We start from the raw sequence: 19,339 nt of genomic DNA on the forward strand, positions 1-19,339 counted from the left end.
TGTCCCAACAAACTACTGCTCCATCTCCAAGTCCCTTTCTTCTCCAAAGTCTGTGAACATGTTGTCATCTTCTAAGCCTGTGCCTATATTTCCTCCAATCAGTCTTGCTACAGCACTGAAGGGCCCATTATTGAAATTGGGAATGACATCCTATGTCACCGTGACCACGGTAAGCTATAACCCCCTTGCCTTTTTTGATCTATCTACAACCTTTGATGTGGTTGACCACACCATCTTCCTCCAACGCTTCTAGTCTGTTGTCCAGCTCGGTGTGACTGTGCCTGCTTAGTTCTGTTATTTTCAATAGCCAGAGAAACCCTGAATAGCTTCTCTTTCCATCCGCGAATTGTTGCCAGTGAAGCCCTCCCTCCCAACATCTCCCGTTTTTCATTTATATGTTGTAGTTTGGCAATATCAGCCGAAACCACAAAATTCATGTGTCATTGACAACGGATAGTTCAACCTCGTCAACCCTTCCACTGCCTCTGACTTGCCACACTTGCCCAATTCTGGTATTGGTGTTGGACTGCTTGCTTGCTCTAATTCATTTTGTCACTTAATCGCCAGAGTTCCCAGGTAGCAGTTGTTAACAATACAGAATCAGAGCTTCTTTGAGACATCATGTTTTATGATTTCAGTATGAATAAAACTATGTTTATTGAGTTTGTGATTTAGTATGAAAACTCAGGCTGGAGTTGACCAAATTGCCCATTGAGCATGCTCCGCCATTCAGTGCAATCATGGTTGATCTTGGGCTACATTTCCTGCCAGCTCTCTATTTCCCTTGATTCCCTGAGAGACCAAAAATCTGTCTATCCCAGCCTTAAATATATTTAACAATGGTGCATCTGCATCCTCTGGGGTTTCAAAGATTCACAACCCTTTCAGTGAAGAAATTTCTGCTCTTTTCATCCTAAATGAATGGCCCTTATTCTGACTGTGTCCCCATGTTTTAGATTCCTGGACCAGCAGAAACAATCTCTCAGCGTCTACCCTGTCAAGCCCCTTCAGAATTTTAGAGTTTTCAATGAGAGCCTTTCATTCTTCTAAACTCCAGCCTCTCATCATCTTCCGCCAGATGTGTCAAGTGGATGATCCATCTTGGCCTCCTTTTAATTTGATTATTATTGTCACATGTATTAGTATACAGTGAAAAGTATTGTTTCTTGCGTGCTATACAGACAAAGCATACTACGTAGGGAGGGAAAGGAGAGAGTGCAGAATGTAGTGTTAAATACATAGCTAGGGTGTAGAGAATGATTAGCTTAATGTGAAGTAGTTCAAAAGTCTGATGGCAGCAGGGAAGAAGCTGTTCTTGAGTCAGTTGGTACATGTCCTCAGACTTTTGTATCTTTTTCCTGATGGAAGAAGGTGGAGGAGAGCATGTTCAGGGTGTGTGGGGCCCTTGATTATGCTGGCTGCTTTTCTGAGGCAGTGGAAAGTGTAGACAGTGGCAATGGATGGGAGGCTGGTTTGAGTGATGGACTGGGCTTCGTTCACGACCCTTTGTAGTTTATTGTGGTCTTGAACAGAGCAGGAGCCATACTAAGCTGCGATACAACCAGAAAGAATGTTTTCTATGGTGCACCTGTAGAAGTTGGTGAGAGTTGTAGCAGACATGCCAAATTTTCTTAGTTTCCTGAGAAACTATAGTGCCCGCATGGAGGAACCAGCACAGGTTCTTGGTGATCTAGGCACCTAAAAACTTGAAGCTGTCGACCATTTTCACTTCGTCCCCATTGTGTCTCATCATTGTTTGAGATCCGACCTACAATGGTGGTGTCATCAGCAAACTTGAAAATTGAGTTGGAAGGGAATTTGGCCACATAGTCAAAGGTGTATAAGAAGTACAGTAAGGGGCTGAGGACACAGCCTTGTGGAGCACCGGTGTTGAGGATGATCGTGGAGGAGGTGTTGTTGCCTATCCTTACTGACTGCGGTCTGTGGATTAGGAAGTCTAGGATCTACTTGCAGGGGGAGGAGTCGAGCCCCAGGCCACGAAGTTTGGAGATGAGTCTTGTCGGAATAGTGGTGTTAAAGGCTGAGCTGTAGTCAATGAATAGGAGTCTGACATAGGTGTCTTCGTTATCTAGGTGTTCCAGGGTTGCGTGTAGGGCTAGGGAGATGGTGTCTGCAGTGGACCTGTTGCGGTGATAGGCGAACTGTCGTGGATCCAGCTAGTCTGGGAGACAGGAATTGATTTGTGCCATGACTAACCCTTCAAAGCACTTCAGAATGATGGATGTCAGAGCCACCGGATGATAGTCATTAAGGCATGCTGCCTGGCTTTTCTTTGTACTGGGATGATGGTCGTCTTCTTGAAGCAGGTAGGGACCTCAGATTGGTGTAAAGAGATGTTTAAGATGTCTGCAAATACCCCCGCCAGTTGGTCCACCCAGGACCTGAGTGCTCATCTCGGTACCCCATCTGAACCAGTTGCTTTCCGTGGGTTGACTTTTGAAAAGGCTGCTCTGATACAGCAGTGGTGACCTTAGACACAAGTTCGTCCGAGGCATCCTGTGGAGGTCCCAGCATCACAGATGTCTTCAGCCAGTTCTGTTCATCCCCTGCTATATCAAGAAAAGGCTGAAGGCACTGGATACTGCAAAGGTTGTTGGCCCTGATATTCCAACAATAGCATTAAACTCTTGTGTTCCAGAACTTGACGAGCTGTTCCAATACAGCTACAACACAGGCATCTACCTGGTAATGTGGAAAATTGTTCAGGTATGTCCTGTACATACAAAGCAGGACAAATCCAGCAGAAACATGGGAATACCACCACTTGGAAGTTTCCCTACAAGCTACTCACCATCCTGACTTGGAAATATATCACTATTCCTTCATTGTCATTGGGACAAAATCCTGGAACTCTCTTCCTAACGGCACTGTTGGTGCTTCTATACTACAAGGACTGCAGCAGTTCAAGAAGTCATCTCGCCACCACCTTCTCAAGGACAATTAGGGATAGGCAAATCAAGCACTCAGATTTAAAAAAAATAGAAGCATAGGCAGCAGCCTGTCCATAGCTTTCTTTAGGACCTTAACCTTGAAACTTTTGAAATATTGAAGCCCTTTAAATCTTCAAACCCAGGGCTCTGGGAAATAGATGGTAGATTTATAGAGGTGATAACCTAGTAATAACAACATTATTTCTGCCAGTCATAAAAATATTTTAATTAAATTTTGAATATTGCTTCTAGTCTAGCAATTAGAATTTTTTGATAAGCAACTGAGAACTGATTCCATTGACAGCAATTAAAGTAAATTAGCTATTTGTTTGAATTGCATTGGAAATATTTTTACTTTTATAGACTATTGATATCCTAAAACAGCTCTAGCAAAAAAGTACTTCAGATAACTTTACTGGACAAGTGGGAGCATTCGAGGTAAATGCTGTAACTGGCAGCGATTGGAGTCTGGAGCAGCTGAGTAAATTGACTGCTATGTTTCCTGTTTGACAAGCCAGAGACTGGATAATGTACTTTGGACACGAGTTCAAATTTTACCACAGCGACTGAATTTAAATTCAGTTAATTCAATAAATCTGAAATAAAACCCATCAGATTTTCATAAGCCCACCTGATTCACTAATGTTCTTACCTGGACCCAGATTCCAGGCCCAAAGTAATGTGGTCGACTCTTAACTGCCTTCTGAAATGGTCTAGCAAGCCAATAAGTTGTATCAAACAAGGACAAAAACTGCACTTGGAGTGACCTACCAGGCCTTTTTGCTAAGATCAGGCACAAGATTGGGTGCAGCACCTTATCTTATCAGTCAGGTTGGATCTAGTTAGTCTCTCTTGTAGGGACCATGAATTGAATTCAATTGGAATTTGATTTTGGTTTTCGGAGCAAGCAAGAAATGGTTTTGGATTTGCCCGGTCCACTCTGCGCATTGGCTTTGTAACTTTAAGGATGGTGTAAAAAGAAATAGACCTACCAGAGGTAGAAGCAGCAAATAGTGGTATACAGTTAGGATGGATGGGCCTGGGTCACTGCACCTCAAGTGAAGGATAAGGTTGAGAAGATGGGGCCCAGCAGGTTCAGAATTTGAACCCGTGCTGGTGGTGTCACTTCACGTCATGAACCAGCCATCCAGGCAACAGAGCTTACCGACCCCCAATTCCTTGGAATAAGTACTAAGGATAGCAGGGGTACAGAATGTACTCTGGGTGTGAGTCTTAAATGTCCATCACCGGAAGTGGCTCGGTAGCACAACTACTGATTGAGTTGACCAGGTTCTGCACGACATAGCTGCCAGATTGGGACTGTACCAGATAACCTGAGAACCAACAAGGGGAAAAATCTGCTTGACCTCATCCTCCTCAATCTACCTGTTGCACATGCATCTAGCCATGACACTATTTGATGTGAAACAAAGCCCTGTGTTCACAATGAGAATGCCATGCATTGTATTGGTGTGGCATTGTCATTATGTAAAATGGTATGAACGTGGAACAGATCTAGTAGTTCAAAACTGGCGGAGTTATTGGGTGATCAGTAATAGAATTATATTCCATCATAATCTGTAACATCATGGTCTGACATATCCTTCAACCATATTCTACCGAGCCAGAATATCAACCCTGTTTAAATGAGGGTTGTAAAAGCACATGCCAGGACTAAAAATGTGATGCCAGCCTGGTGAAGCTACAACATGAGTCTTTCTGCATGCTAAACAGCAGGAATAGTATGCTATAGAGAGAGCTAACTGATCTCATAACCAATGGATCAGATCAAAGCTCTGCAAATTTGTCACAATCAGTCAAAATTGATAATGGATAATTAAACGAATAGGAGTAAGAGGCTGCATGAACATCTCCATCCTCGATGATGGGGGAGCCCAACACATCACTGCAAAAGAGAAGGCTGAAGAATTTGCAATCCCATCTTCAGCCAGAAGTGCCAAGTAGATCTTCTTTCTCAACCTCTTCCTGAGATCCTCACTGTCACAAATGGTCACCTCACTATAAGAAGGATGTGGAAGCGCTGGAAAGAGTGCAGAGGAGATTTACCAGGATGTTGCCTGGTTTGGAGGGTAGGTCTTATGAGGAAAGGTTGAGGGAGCTAGGGCTGTTCTCTCTGGAGCGGAGGAGGCTGAGGGGAGACTTAATAGAAGTTTATAAAATGATGAAGGGGATAGATAGAGTGAACGTTCAAAGACTATTTCCTCGGGTGGATGGAGCTATTACAAGGGGGCATAACTATAAGGGTTCGTGGTGGGAGATATAGGAAGGATATCAGAGGTAGGTTCTTTACGCAGAGAGTGGTTGGGGTGTGGAATGGACTGCCTGCAGTGATAGTGGAGTCAGACACTTTAGGAACATTTAAGCGGTTATTGGATAGGCACATGGAGCACACCAGGATGATAGGGAGTGGGATAGCTTGATCTTGGTTTCAGATAAAGCTCGGCACAACATCGTGGGCCGAAGGGCCTGTTCTGTGCTGTACTGTTCTATCTATCGTACTCAGTCAATTCAATTCATTTCATCTGATATCAAGAAATTGCTCTGTACTCTGGAAACATCAAACACAATGGACTCCGATCACCCTACTAGTGCTGAAGAAAACTTTTGCTTCCAAACTAGCTGTGCCTGTATCTAAGTTGTTCCAGTGCAGCTACAACACTGGATCTACCCAACAATGTACAATTGTCCCAGTGTGTCCTGTCCACAAGAAGCAGGACAAACTCAATCCAGCAATTACTGTCTCATTAGTTCACTCTCAATCAACAGCAAAGTCAATCCCCCTCTAACTCGATTTTCACTGTTGTGGGTCGGATCTCAAACAATGACGAGACACAGTATAGGAAAGAGATAGAGAATCTGGTGAACTGATGCGACGACAATAATCTTTCCCTCAACGTCAACAAAATGAAGGAGATGGTCATCGACTTCAGGAAGCGTAGTGGAGGGCATGCCCCTGTCTACATCAATAGGGACGAAATATAAATGGTCGACAGTTTCAAGTTTTTAGGTGTCCAGATGACCACCAACCTGTCCCAGTCCCTCCATGCACACGGTATGGTTAAGAAAGCCCACCAACGCCTCTACTTTCTCAGGAGACGAAGGAAATTTGGCATGTCCGCTACAACTCTCACCAACTTTTACAGATGCACCAGAGAAAGCATTCTTTCTGGTTACATCACAGCTTAGTATGGTTCCTGCTCTGTCCAAGACCGCAATAAATTACAAAGGGTCGTGAACAAAGCCCAGTCCATCGCTCAAATCAGCCTCCCATTCATTGACACTATCTACACTTCCCTCTGCCTCGGCAAAGCAGTCAGCATAATCAAGGACCCCATGCACCTTGGACATACTCTCTTCCACCTTCTTCCATCGGGAAAAAGGACATGTACCAACTGATTCAAAAACAGCTTCTTCCCTGCTGCCATTAGACTTTTGAATGGACCTACTTCATATTACGTTGATCTTTATGCATTGAACGCTACATTCTGTACTCTCTACTTTCCTTCTTTATCTACATAATGCTTTGTGTGTATAGCACGCAAGAAACAATACTAAGACATGTAATAAATCAAGCGATGGAAGATATTGGTGCCAGTGCTATCAAACATTTCTTACTCAGCTCACCTGCTCACCGATACTCAGGAATGGCCTGTGGTATTATCATTAAACTATTAATCTAGAAACTCAGCTAATGTTCTCGGGACCAGTATCTGTGAGGTTGGGAATTGAATAATGCAACCAGGTTTCCTGCTTCAAACTGCTGTTCACTGCACTAAAGTGCATGCATTTTAATGGCAGGTGAGAGCAGGTTCCATTATTGTTGAAATTGAAGTAAGCAAAACAGTGGATTTGCACACTTGTGAAAGGCAATTGTTTCTATCAACAAAATGTTGCTCTTTGCTTTCCAGGGTCTGTCACAACTATTATTGAAAACATTTTTTTTATTCGTTTGTGGGACATGGGCGTCGCTGGCTGGCCAGCATTTATTGCCCATCCCTAGATGCCCTTGAGAAGGTGGTGGTAAGCCACCTTCATGAATCACAATGCCATTCGGGAGGGAATTCCAGGATTTTGACCCAACGACTGCGAAGGAACAGCGATATATTTCCAAGTCAAGATGGTGAGTGGCTTGGAGGGGAACTTGCAGGTGGTGGTGTTCACGTGTATCTGTTGCTCTTGTCCTTCTAGATGGAAGTGGTCATGGGTTTGGAAGGTGCTGTCTAAGGGTCTTTGGTGAATTGCTGCAGTTCATCTTGTAGATAGTACACACTGCTGCTACTGAGCGTCAGTGGTGGAGGGAGTGGATGTTTGTGGATGTGGTGCCAATCAAGCGGGCTGCTTTGTCCTGGATGGTGTCAGGCTTTGTGAGTGTTGTTGGAGCTGCACCCATTCAGGCAAATAGGGAGTATTCCATCACACTCCTGACTTGGGCTTTGTAGATAGCGGATAGGCTTTGGGGAGTCAGGAGGTGAGTTACTCACCGCAATATCCCTAGCCTCTGACCTGCTCTTGCAGCCACACTGTTCATGTGGTAAGACCAGTTGAGTTTCTGGTCAATGGTAACCCCAAGGATGTTGACAGTGGGGGATTCAGTGATGGTAACACCATTGAATTTCAAGGGGCGGTGATTAGAGAGTCTCTTCTTGGTGATGGTCATTGCCTGGCATTTGTGTGGCACGGATGTTACTTGCCACTTGTCAGCCCAAGCCTGGATATTGTCCAGATCTTGTCGCATTTGAACATGAACTGCTTCAGTATCTGAGGAGTCACGAATGGTGCTGAACATTGTGCAATCGTCGGCGAACATCCCCACTTCTGACCTTATGAAGGAGGGAAGGTCATTGATGAAGCTGCTGAAGATGGTTGGGCCTAGGACACTACCCTGAGGGATATAGAGATGTCTTGGAGCTGAGATGACTGACCCTCCACAACCACAACCATCTTCCTATATACTAGGTATGACTCCAACCAGCGGAGAGTTTGCCCCCTGATACCCACTGATTCCAGTTTCACTAAGGCTCCTTGATGCCACACCCGGTCGAATGCGGCCTTGATGTGAAGGACTGTCACTCTCACTAAGGCTGTAATGAGGCCAGGAGTTGAATGACCCTGGCGAAACCCGAACTGGGCGTCACTGAGCAGATTATTGCTGAACAGGTGCTGCTTGATAATCTTGATGACACCTTCCATCACTTTGCTGATGATTGAGAGTAGACTGATTGGGCGGTAATTGGCTGGGTTGGATTTGTCCTGTTTTTTGTGAACGGGATTTAACTGGACAGTTTTCCACATTGTTGGGTAGATGCCACTGTTGTAACTGTACTGGAAGAGCTTGGCTAGGGGAACGGCAAGTTCTGGAGCACAAGTCTTCAGTGCTATTGCTGGAATGTTATCAGGGCCCATTGCCTTTGCAGTATCCAGTGCCTCAAACCATTTCTTGATATCACGTGGAGTGAATCGAATTGGCTGGAGACTGGCATCTGAGATGCTGGGGACCACTGGAGGAGGCTGAGGTGAATCATCCACTAGGCACTTCTGGCTGAAGATTGCTATGAATGCTTCAGCCTTATCTGTTGCACTGATGTGCTGGGCTCCTCTATCATTGAGGTTGGGGATATTTGTGGAGCCTCCTTCTCCATGAATTGTTTAATTGCCCGCCACCACACACGACTGGATGTGGCAGGTCTGTAGAGCTTAGATCTGAACTGTTGGTTGTGGGATTGCTTAGCTCTATCACTTGCTGTTTATGCCGTTTGGCATGCAAGTAGTCCTGTTTGGTAATTTCAGGTTGACACCTCCTTTATAAGTATGCCTGGTACTGCTCCTGCAGTCTCCATTGAACCAGGGTAGATCCCCTAGCTTGATGGTAACGGTTGAGTGGGAGATATGCCAGATCATGAGGCTGCAGATGTGCTGGAGCACAGCTCTGCTGCTGTTGATACCCACAGCACCTCATCTGGCAACCTTAAAAGAAAATTGAACTGATCCTTTGTAATACCTGAATCAAAAATAAGCAGCCAGATTGTCCTGTTTTGCAGTGTAAAAAATGCATATATTTTGCTCATTATGTCTCACTACTTAATTAAGTTGCTTTGGGGGGGCGGGGGTTAATGTATTTGCAATTCACAAACTGAAGTAAGACAAACAAGTAGTTAACTTGCTTTATTTTTGAGATCATATGGTTGAAGGAGAAATGTTGGATTGAGTCACAGGAAATATCTGCTTTTCTTTGGTGGTATAGAATTTTTAGCATGTGCCCAAGATTAGTTTATAACTGCAGGCTGGTACTCAAGTTTTTACTTCAGTACACACTTGGCACCATATTTGTTTAGTGTTACAGAATTAAGAATAAATAAACAGTTTTCTCTCCTCCTTGCAGAAGCCAATCCAGTGCAATGAATGCTGGTAAACAGAATAAGTCTGTGTTCTGTAATCCTTTCTGATTAATGAACTAGCATTTGAAATTTTTGTGCCAAGATAAAATTTGTTTTTCTGATTTTATCGCTAAGTACTGCTTGCTTTTAAATACCATTTGTAAAGTTGAAGAACTTGTACAAAACAACATCGTTTGTTGTTATTTGTCTGTTGCTGGCTCATTAGTTAAGCCAAAATTGTGAAATGCACACACTGGCAGTTCACCCAGTTTTGAACTTACAAACAACCTTTATGGCTCTGCTGTATTCTGATTCCGCTTTGATCTGTCCCATCATGGTCACTTCATATCTTGAAGTTTTTATGTCCCTGCCTACACAGCCAGTATGTGATTGAGGCTTGCATTCCTGTTTGCTTTTAGGACTTCGACATAATGTAAATTGAACAAATAATAAAATAACAGTAGAATAATTTGAGCAATTAATAATTCGAATGAAATGGTTGCATTAAATTAAAAAACCACAAAGGTATCAATCTCTGAATTACTGTCTGTGCTATGGGCAAAATTGACATAGGGTGAATAAGATCAGAGAATTGAATTTATGATTCAAAGATTGTTGTGAGAGAAAAAGGTTTTGATCCACAGGACATTGGAAAAAGAGGGAGCTGTGCTGATGGGATGACTGTCACCTGAATGGCACTGGGACCCAGTACCCTGGTGAATCATATAGCTAGAGTCTTATAAAAAAAGTTGCTTCAGAGTTAGTAATCTTTCAAAATTCCCTAGATTCTGGAAAGGTCCAAGATGATTGCAAAATCACAGTTATAGCACGAAGAAAGGAGACAGATAGCAGAAAACCACAAGCAGTTAGTCTAAAATCGGTCTTCAGGATTATGCTCGAATCCATTATTAAGGTGGTAATAGGATATTTAGAAAATCATAACATAATCAAGCAGAGTTAACATGGTTTTGTGAAAGGAAATAGTGTTTGACATTTATTAGAGCGTTTTGAAGATGTAACAAGAGGGTATTGTATTTAGATTTCCAAAAGGCATTTGATGAAGTGCTACATAAAAGGTTAATGCACAAGATAAGAGCCCATGATGTTGGGGGTGATATATTAGCATGGTTAGAGGATTGGCTAAGCTTAGAGAGTGGTTAATGAATTATGTGGCATAGAGTAGAAAAGCAAGGAAATTATGTTAATCTTGTATGAAACACTGGTTCAGCCTCTACTGGAATATTATGTTCAGTTCTGGCCATCACACTTTAGGAAAGATATAAAAGCATTAGAAAGCGTGCAGAAAAGTTTTTTAGATGAATGAGAGATGATCTTATTGAAACATGTAAGATTCTGAAGAGGGTTGATAGTGTGGATGCTGAGAGGATGCCTCTCCTCGTGAGGGAATCTGGAACAAAGTTTAAAAATAAGAGAGGACTCTCTCAATTAAAAATAAGGGTGGTCACATGATTTGAACTAAATCTCTCTGCAGTCAATGTTTATGAATCACAGATAGTTATTCTGTTATCCCTCAATGGCACGCTTTTATACATAACTTTGCTATCCTACAATTAAACACAACTTGCCCTATTTAATTTTTGTTGCCACTTTTTTTCAGTTGTGAGTACTTTTTAATGATGATGATGTACTACATTTTTGATTTAGCATAGAAATTGGCAATAATAGAAACAATGCAGAGTACAATATACAACAGAAATAGTGTCTAATTTGTTTCAAATTCTGTTATAGTTTTCATATGGTATGTAGTCAATATACAAACTCAGGCATATACAGACTATTGCAGTAATTACTATATGTATTTCTGTTTTATAATAATGAAATGCAGATCTGGAACATACATCTGGTTTTAGGCATTCAACTGATAATGAGTAATGTAAAATAAACTGTAGGAGTATGGAGACTGAAAATCTAAAGCAGTGAATCATACCCACGACACCAGACCACAAATATTTCCTGTGGATTTGAAAGGGCTCATTTTTGCATGTAAAAGTGCAGTAACATTTAACTTTAATGACCAGTGTGAAATTAAGCAAACAGTTTTGTTCAGGTTATGGCAATATTTAATAATGCCCCAATTTTCACTTTAGGGATGCAGTGATTGAAAAGTTAATTCATTTGCTTCTGCCATTAGAAAATTGCTCCAACGGGTGTTTGTACTCAGATGTAATCCATTTTGTATGCTCAGTCTGAATGATGATCAACTTTTTTTTAAAAACGCATGCATTCCTTTGGTCCAGGAACAAACTGTAAAGCTTTGCAATGCAGACCAGATAACTAAATGTTGATAATATTCCTAGACATCTCAAAAATAATTGGGATCCATGTTTTATATTAATCTTTGGGCTTTATTTCTGTAGTGTTATCCTTACAGACTCTAATTGGCTAGAACCGTCACCTACATGCTAACTTGTACCAGATCTCACTCACCCATCCTTATTTGTTTCCAGTAGCCTACTATGTATCTGTCTGTTCTTAACGTCTGCTGTTCTGATATTATAGCCTTCTATTCTAAAATAAAATATTTACTGAAAACCACTGCCATGCCACATTTCTTCTCACTCCTCGTGAACCTGCTCCTGGGCCTGGCGAAACGCGCCATTTACCGGTCCAGGCAGCGGGCGATCGAGGGGGCCGTCCATCCTGACTGTCTTCCCCTCTACCGCGGCTACGTTCGCGGCCAGGTGTCCCTGGAGAGGGAGCATGTGGTGTCCACGGGCACGGTTGACGCTTTCCGCGCCTGCTGGGCACCGCAGGGGTTGGGGTGCATTATTGACCCTAATAATCACATTTTAATTTGATGTTTTTAAGTTTCCTTTGTACTTTGATTTCTGTTCGGGCTGTTCCCCCTCCTTTTTGGGGAGCTGCTCCTTTTGCTTTGTCCTGATTTAATCTGAGTTTGTTTACTTGGTTTGACCTAAAAAGAGGACAAACTTCTTTAAAATTTATTTTAGTCATACCTTGGTCACTTGCTGCCAAATTCAGTTTCATGTCTGTTCCTCCTCCGTGAAGTCGGACTAGTACAATGTATATGCAAAATGTTCTAAAAGTACACTGTAAATTAGCAACTCAATTTACCCGATGACAAAGAAATTCTGAAGATCCACAAATAAAGTGTAATATTTTCTGGGGTACTCAAACCCCATCTAGGACATAAAATTTGCACATTTAAAGCCCACATCCTCTTTCTCAAAATTCTAAATTCACCATTACATAAACTTCATTTTTTGTACTTTATATCGATGATGTAATATCAGGCACATTGCAAAAAAAGAAGATATCTTTTGTTCATGTCTTATGGATACTTTTTTAAAAACCATTTCTTTCACAGGATATGGCTAAGCCAGCATCTATTGCCCATTTCCGACTACCCTTGAATAGGTGGTGAGCTGCCTTCTTTAAATGCTGCAAGCAATGCCATACAGGTACATCCATAGTGCTGTTAGATATGGAACTCCAAAATTATGATCATCAGCAATAAAGGAGCAGTGATCTAGTTCCAAGTAAGGATGGTTGTAGCTTAGAGGGAAACTTGCAGGTGATGGTCTTCCCATGCATCTGCTACCTTTGTTATTAGAGGTGGTGAAGATCATGGGTTTTGAAAATGCTGTTGAAGGAGTCTTGATGAGTTGCTGCAGTGTTGCTTCTTCTTAGGCAGTCCCTCAGGGTCTAAGCTGACTCGCTTTCACAGTAAAAATTAGTTCTCAGGTAACTGAGGAGTCCAATGCGCAACCTTCACCTGTCACTGGTGGGGCAGAAGGTAGTTGGCAGAGCGGTTGGGTGGGGTACCTGTGTTGCCATGCATTCCTTTTCTTGTTGACGCTTGCTTTCAGGGTGCTCTCAGCGATGAAACTTGAGATGTCTGGCTCCTACCTGGATGCTTTTCCACCACCTCGGGCCGTTTTGGACCTGGGATTCCCAGTTGTCATTGGGGGTATTGCACTTCTTCAAGGAGGCTTTGAAGGTTTCCTCTGCCCCTGAGGCTCACTTGATGTGTCAAAGCTCAGAGTAGAGTGCTTCTTTTGGGAGTCTCGTGTCAAGCATGTGAGTGATGTGGCCCACCCAGCGGAGCTGGTCAAGCGCGGTCAGTGCTTTGATTCTGGGGATGTTGGCCTGAGCGAGAACACTGATATTGGTGCGCCTATCCTGCCATTAAATCTGCAGGATCCTGTGGAGGCAGTGCTGGTGGTACTTGGGTTTTGAGGTGCCTGCTGTATATAGTCCACGCCTCTGAGCCATATAGGAGGGCAGGTATCACTACTGCAGACCATGGGTTTGGTGCCAGATCTGAGGTCCGCGCTGGCACAATGAAGGCAGTGTTGAACCTCGGCATTGATGTCTGCCTTTCTTGACAGTAGGCTCCCAAGGTATAGAATGTGGTCCACATTGTCCAAGGCTTCGTCATGGATTTTGAGATCTTTGATTTGATTTATTATTGTCACATGTATTAACATACAGTGAAAAGTATTATTTCTTGCGCGCTATACAGACAAAACATACCATTCATAGAGAAAGAAACGAGAGAGTGCAGAATATAGTGTTACGGTCATAGCTGGGGGGGGAGAGAAAGATCAACTTAATGCAAAGTAAGTCCATTCAAAAGTCTGACAGCAGCAGGGAAGAAGCTGTTCTTGAGTCGGTTGGTATGTGACCTCAGACTTTTGTATCTTTTCCCCGAAGGAAGAAGGTGGAAGAGAGAGTGTCCAGGGTGCATGGGGTCCTTAATTATACTGGCTGCTTTGTCTACACTTCCAGCTGCCTCGGCAGAGTCAGTGGATGGGAGGCTGGTTTGCATGATGGATTGGGCTACATTCACGACCTTTTGTAGTTCCTTGTGGTCTTGGGCAGAGCAGGAGCCATACCAAGCTGTGATACAACCAGAAAGAATGCTTTCTATGGTGCATCTGTAAAAGTTGGTGAGAGTCATAGCTGACATGCCAAATTTCCTTAGTCTTTTGAGAAAGTAGAGGCGTTGGTGGGCTTTCTTAACTATAGTGTCAGCATGGGGGGGACAAGGACAGGTTATTGGTGATCTGGACACCTAAAAACTTGAAGCTCTCGACCCTTTCTACTTTGTTCCCATTGATGTAGACAGGGGCATGTTCTCCTTTATGCTTCCTGAAGTCAATGACAATCTCCTTCGTTTTGTTGACATTGAGGGAGAGATTATTGTTGCCGCACCAGTTCACAGATTCTCTATCTCATTCCTGTACTGTGTCTCATTATTGTTTGAGATCCGACCCACTACGGTGGTGTCGTCAGCAAACTTGAAAACTGAATTGGAGGGGAATTTGGCCACACAGTCATCGGTGTATAAGGAGTATAGTAAGGGGCTGAGGACACAACCTTGTGGGGCACCGGTGTTGAGGATGATCGTAGAGGAGGTGTTGTTGCCTACTCTTACTGATTGTGGTCTGTGAGTTAGGAAGTTCAGGATCCAGTCGCAGAGGGAGGTGCTGAGACCCAGGCCACGGGGTTTGGAGATGAGTTTCGTGAGAATAATAGTGTTGAAGGCTGGGCTGTAGTCAATAAATAGGAGTCTGACATAGGTATCCTTGTTATCTAGGTGTTCCAGGGTTGAGTCCAGAGCCAGGAAAATGGCTGTGGACCTGTTGCAGCGGTAGGCAAACTCTAGTGGATCCAGGTAGTCCGGGAGGCTGGAATTGATTCGTGGGGACAATGCTGTGTGGCGGGGGCATGTTGGTAAAGGACCGTTGTCTTACGGATGTGTAGTGTGAGGCCCATGCACTGGCACAGTTTGGTGTAGGTGTTGACAACAGCTTGGAGCTTGGCTTCTGAGTGTGCACAGATGCAAGACATCTTCACCATCCAGACTTGGAACTATATTGCCATTCATTCACTGTCACCTGGAATTTCCTCCTAAAGACTGCAGCTGTTCAAGACAGCAGCTCACCACATTCTGAAGGGCAGCTAGGGATGAGCAATAAATGCTGGCCTAGCCAGCAACACCCACATCCTGTGAAATGAATTTTAAAAAACTTTTGTCTGTTTACTGTGATTCACAGAAGCTGGGACGACCTTGGACCTGGCCTGAAATGGCAGAGGTTGCGCATGTTCCTGTTTGTTCTGTACTTTAGCTCCATTCCAGTGAGGAGCTTGCTGAGGATGAGATGGAGCATTGTAACAAGGAAGATCGAGAAGAGTGTCGGTGCAATGCCACACCTAGTAGATGGTACATGTTGCTGCCATTGTGCACTATCCACCATTTGAATTGTAGTCACTGATTATGAGTACATTAGCTAGGTAGGCCTAGTTAGGGTCCAGTAACAAGAATGAGATGTTCTTATGTTCATAGATAAGTGTCCTGTTAATCTGTGATTGGTATTGGTTTGATGGATTAATTCACAATATGAGGAGAATGCTTCTCTGCTTGGAATGATACCAAGGAATCTTTTGCATCTTTCTGAACATGTAGATAGGTGGTAGTGTCACCTGAATGAGGGTAGCTTTGTAATGTAGCATCATCTCTATTGCATTTAAGTGTCCATTTCTACTTATTCCGACACCTCTGCAGCTACTCATACATTTTCTCATGGAGACCTTCAATTTCCGATGTCATGCTAATATTGCTTCTGCAATTTAACCATCTCCATTTTCCTCTTCTGTACTTTGCAGGTGGTTTTCTTCTCATCTTCGTGTAAGTTTCTTTTCCCTCTTTCCTTTTTTCCTATGCTACTTTAAATAGTCTTCAATTTTAATATCTTCCAGTTCTGATGAATGGTACAAGCATGAAACATTAACTCATCTGTTTTATCCACAGAAGCTGCACATTTCCAACGCTTTGCAGTTTGTTACTTTCAGCTTTTACAAATTTTCTAGGTTGGTAAATGAATACAGATGTCTGGTAATATTGCTCATACCCTTTCCCTCGGCTTCCACATTATAACCAGTTATAGCATCAAAGAAGACAAAGGCAACCTTCCATCTCGTAAAACAATGGTTTGTGGCATGGTGGTCAACTCTGCTCATCTCGTCCAATGCCCTTCCAAACAGTTAACCTCAAAAAATTGCCTAAAGCAGCTGTCTCCCAGTTGTTCATGTCAATGTCTGCCATTTTCAATCCTTGCTTGAAGGTGCCTTTTTGCAGAGGTATGGACTCTCAGGAGCTCATGACCCAGTGGACATTCCTCTGACAGAATGCCTTTGGGTAAACCGCCGTCATCAATCCGATGAATCTGGCCGAACCAGAACAGACATCATTGACTTAGCAATGAGAGTATGCTGGTTGAATCTGCATGCTCGAGGACCACCGAGTTGGTGACCTTGTCCTGCAAAAGGATGTTGAGACAGTGAAGGTGGAAACTGTTCAGTGTTTTCTCCTGCCTAGCATATCTTCAGGTCAGGTCCACAACTGTAGAGGAATGCACTTAGGATACAGGCTCGATACACTTGCAGTTGTTCCATACAGTCTTACTCAACTTTCATTTAACAACTGCAGCTTTTGCAATGCTGATTTCAGCATCAAGCGACAGATTGTTGGTGATAGTGTCACACATCTAGGCTCTACTATCAACTAACTCCAGTATCACAAAGTTAATACTGATAGATGGTGGTATGGCAACGTCCTGACATTTGTCTTCATGATGGTCAAACTCCTTACAGGTGAGAGAGAGTGTATTTGCCACTGAAGGTGTTTCTCAGTATGGAATGCGAGTATGACATCATCAGTGCAAAGCTACTCTGATGAGGACTTTTCTTGGATCTCAGATGAGCAATGTTGAACCTGTTTGTTCTGGTATGTAAATAGAAACCCTCTGTGGATGTCTTGAAGACATCTGACGGCAGCAAAGAGAAAAATATTCCAAAGATGCCAGAACAAAACTCTGTTTGATCTGATTGCAGATCTCTAAGGGTTCAGATATTGCCACATCCCAGCTGAGTATGTACTCAGGTCTCTGGAGTGGAACTTGGATGCATAACCTCTGACTCAGAGGCATCACTGCACCAAGGTTATCAGGGAGTATTTAAATATCAGGATGTGTCTTTCTCCATAATTATGGTCTCCATAATTGACCAGTCATATTTTCTCATTGAAGCTGCAAGATAGACTGTAAACATGTGCAGTCACTAAAACAAAATTGGTTCCCTCGTGATCATGCAGCAAACATGACTTTGTACTAGGGATAAGGCAACTTTCGTGCGGGTAGCTGGTGCATCTGACAATACTGTTTAAAGTCATGACTGAAGTCAGAATGACATTAAGGTTAGTAGAGGTTCTGTGATATGCTCATTGGTTCTGTCAGCTGCTGTATGGATGATATATTGTATGGGTGATGGACCATTGATTATTTACTCTTTGAATACAGTTGATAACTTTGTGTAAACAAATATAAAAGGGTAATGTTGATGAAATTGCTATTGGAATTGGCCATAAGAGTGCATCTTGGTAAAATAAATAAGATCATTTGCTGCTTGAAAAATTAGGAGTGTAAATGAGTAGAACACAGCTACACAAGAAATAGAAGCAGGATTAGGCCACCAGGCCCTTTAAACTGTTCTATGGCTGACCTATGCCGGCCTCAGCTCCTTCTCTGTGCTTTTTCGCCATAGCCTGATATTCCTTGATCTGTCAAATATTTATCCACCTTCATGTTAAATACATCTAATGATTCAGTCTCCACTCCAGGCAAGAATGAGGAACTTGCTGCCTGGCGAGCCGTTGAGGCAAATAGCATAAAAAGATTTAAGGAGATGCTAAATATGCTGAAAGGGTGAGATGATGTAAGATGGCAGGAAGCTCATGTAGAGCAGAAACAGCAACATAGATCTGTTAGGCTTATTTGCGTAAAGTTTGTTAAAAGTTACGCAAGTTCAATGACATCGCAATTTATAAAGTTCATAGACCTTTTTCTTTTGCATCAGTGTATATTCAAAAGTAATATAAGTTTTTGTAGCACAAAACACTGACTATTTTATCAATAAAGCACATTTATTGCATTTGTGAATTGAACTGCCGTGTAAAATCATGACTGATAAAATTAATGTTTGAAGTAGCACAGAACTGCCATGGTATTGTGAAATACAGTTTTTTCCACTCTCGACTGAAGTATGAGAGAGTTTAATGTTGTGCTTTGTGTTACGATCATTTCATGTAATGTATCTCTGTTTTGCTAATGACCTGGCTGCAATTATTTTCTTTTTGTGACAGCGATGAAGAGAATTTATTTCTCTCTTGAGGGTTGTTAGTTGTGGAATCCTCTTCCCCAGAAAGCAGCGTAGGCAGGGTAATTGGATTTTGTGCAAGGTTGAGTTAGATAGATTTTTGATAGACAAAGGAGTCAAGAGTAATGGCTTCCAATTACAATAACCTCAATGCTCACATTGGCTAGAATTCCTTCCATTGTAGTCAATGGATACAAAATTTTCATTAAATAATTTATGTTATTTATTCTTTCACGGGATGTGGCCTTCTCTGGCAAAACCAACATTTGTTATCCATCACTAATTGCCCTAGAACTTGGTGGCTTGCTTGACCATTTCAGGGGCAGTTAAGATTCAACTGCATTGCTGTGGGTCTGGAGTCACATAGGCCAGATCGGGTAAGCATGACAGATTTTCTTCCCTAAAGGACATTAATGAACCAGATGGGTTTTTACAACAATCGATGATAGTTTCATGGTCATTATAATGGAGACTAGTTTTCAGTTCCAGATTTTTTTTTATTAATTGAATTGAAATTCCACCAGCTGCCCTGGTAGGATTTGCACCTGTGTCCCAAGAGCATTAGCCTGGGCTTCTGGATCACTAGTCCAGCGACATTACCACTTATGCTACCGTCTCCCCCTAAATTGAAATGATTGAATGGGTAATATATTATAGTTCCATCTCGTGGCATCTACATGCTGCTGGTATTGTGTCCCAAGCTCTGTGATGCATCTGTTCCTTTCCCAGCAAGCCCTACAAGCCCCTCTGCAAACAACATCTCCCATGTTAGGAGCATCCACTCCTGACCTT

At 42.7% G+C, this 19,339-nt stretch overlaps 1 protein-coding gene across 5 annotated transcripts in view; it reads left to right on the forward strand.

Annotated features, from left to right (window-relative positions):
- The window catches only part of trdmt1 (tRNA aspartic acid methyltransferase 1), a 73,704-nt gene that overhangs the window by 12,189 nt on the left and 42,176 nt on the right, over positions 1–19,339 (forward strand). For 2 of the 5 annotated variants that reach the window (XM_078234793.1, XM_078234770.1), the window contains exon 2: positions 15,391–15,557. The exons of the other annotated variants lie outside the window; for them this stretch is intronic. Coding sequence is in view for 1 of the 2 variants with exons in the window: in XM_078234770.1 (XP_078090896.1) it covers positions 15,437–15,557 (121 nt within the window). In the remaining variant the exon portion in view is untranslated. The remainder of the gene's footprint in view (positions 1–15,390; positions 15,558–19,339) is intronic. 5 annotated transcript variants of the gene reach the window in all.

Source organism: Mustelus asterias, chromosome 2 (genome assembly GCF_964213995.1).
Source record: "Mustelus asterias chromosome 2, sMusAst1.hap1.1, whole genome shotgun sequence".
In the NCBI taxonomy this organism is placed as follows: Eukaryota; Metazoa; Chordata; class Chondrichthyes; order Carcharhiniformes; family Triakidae; genus Mustelus; species Mustelus asterias.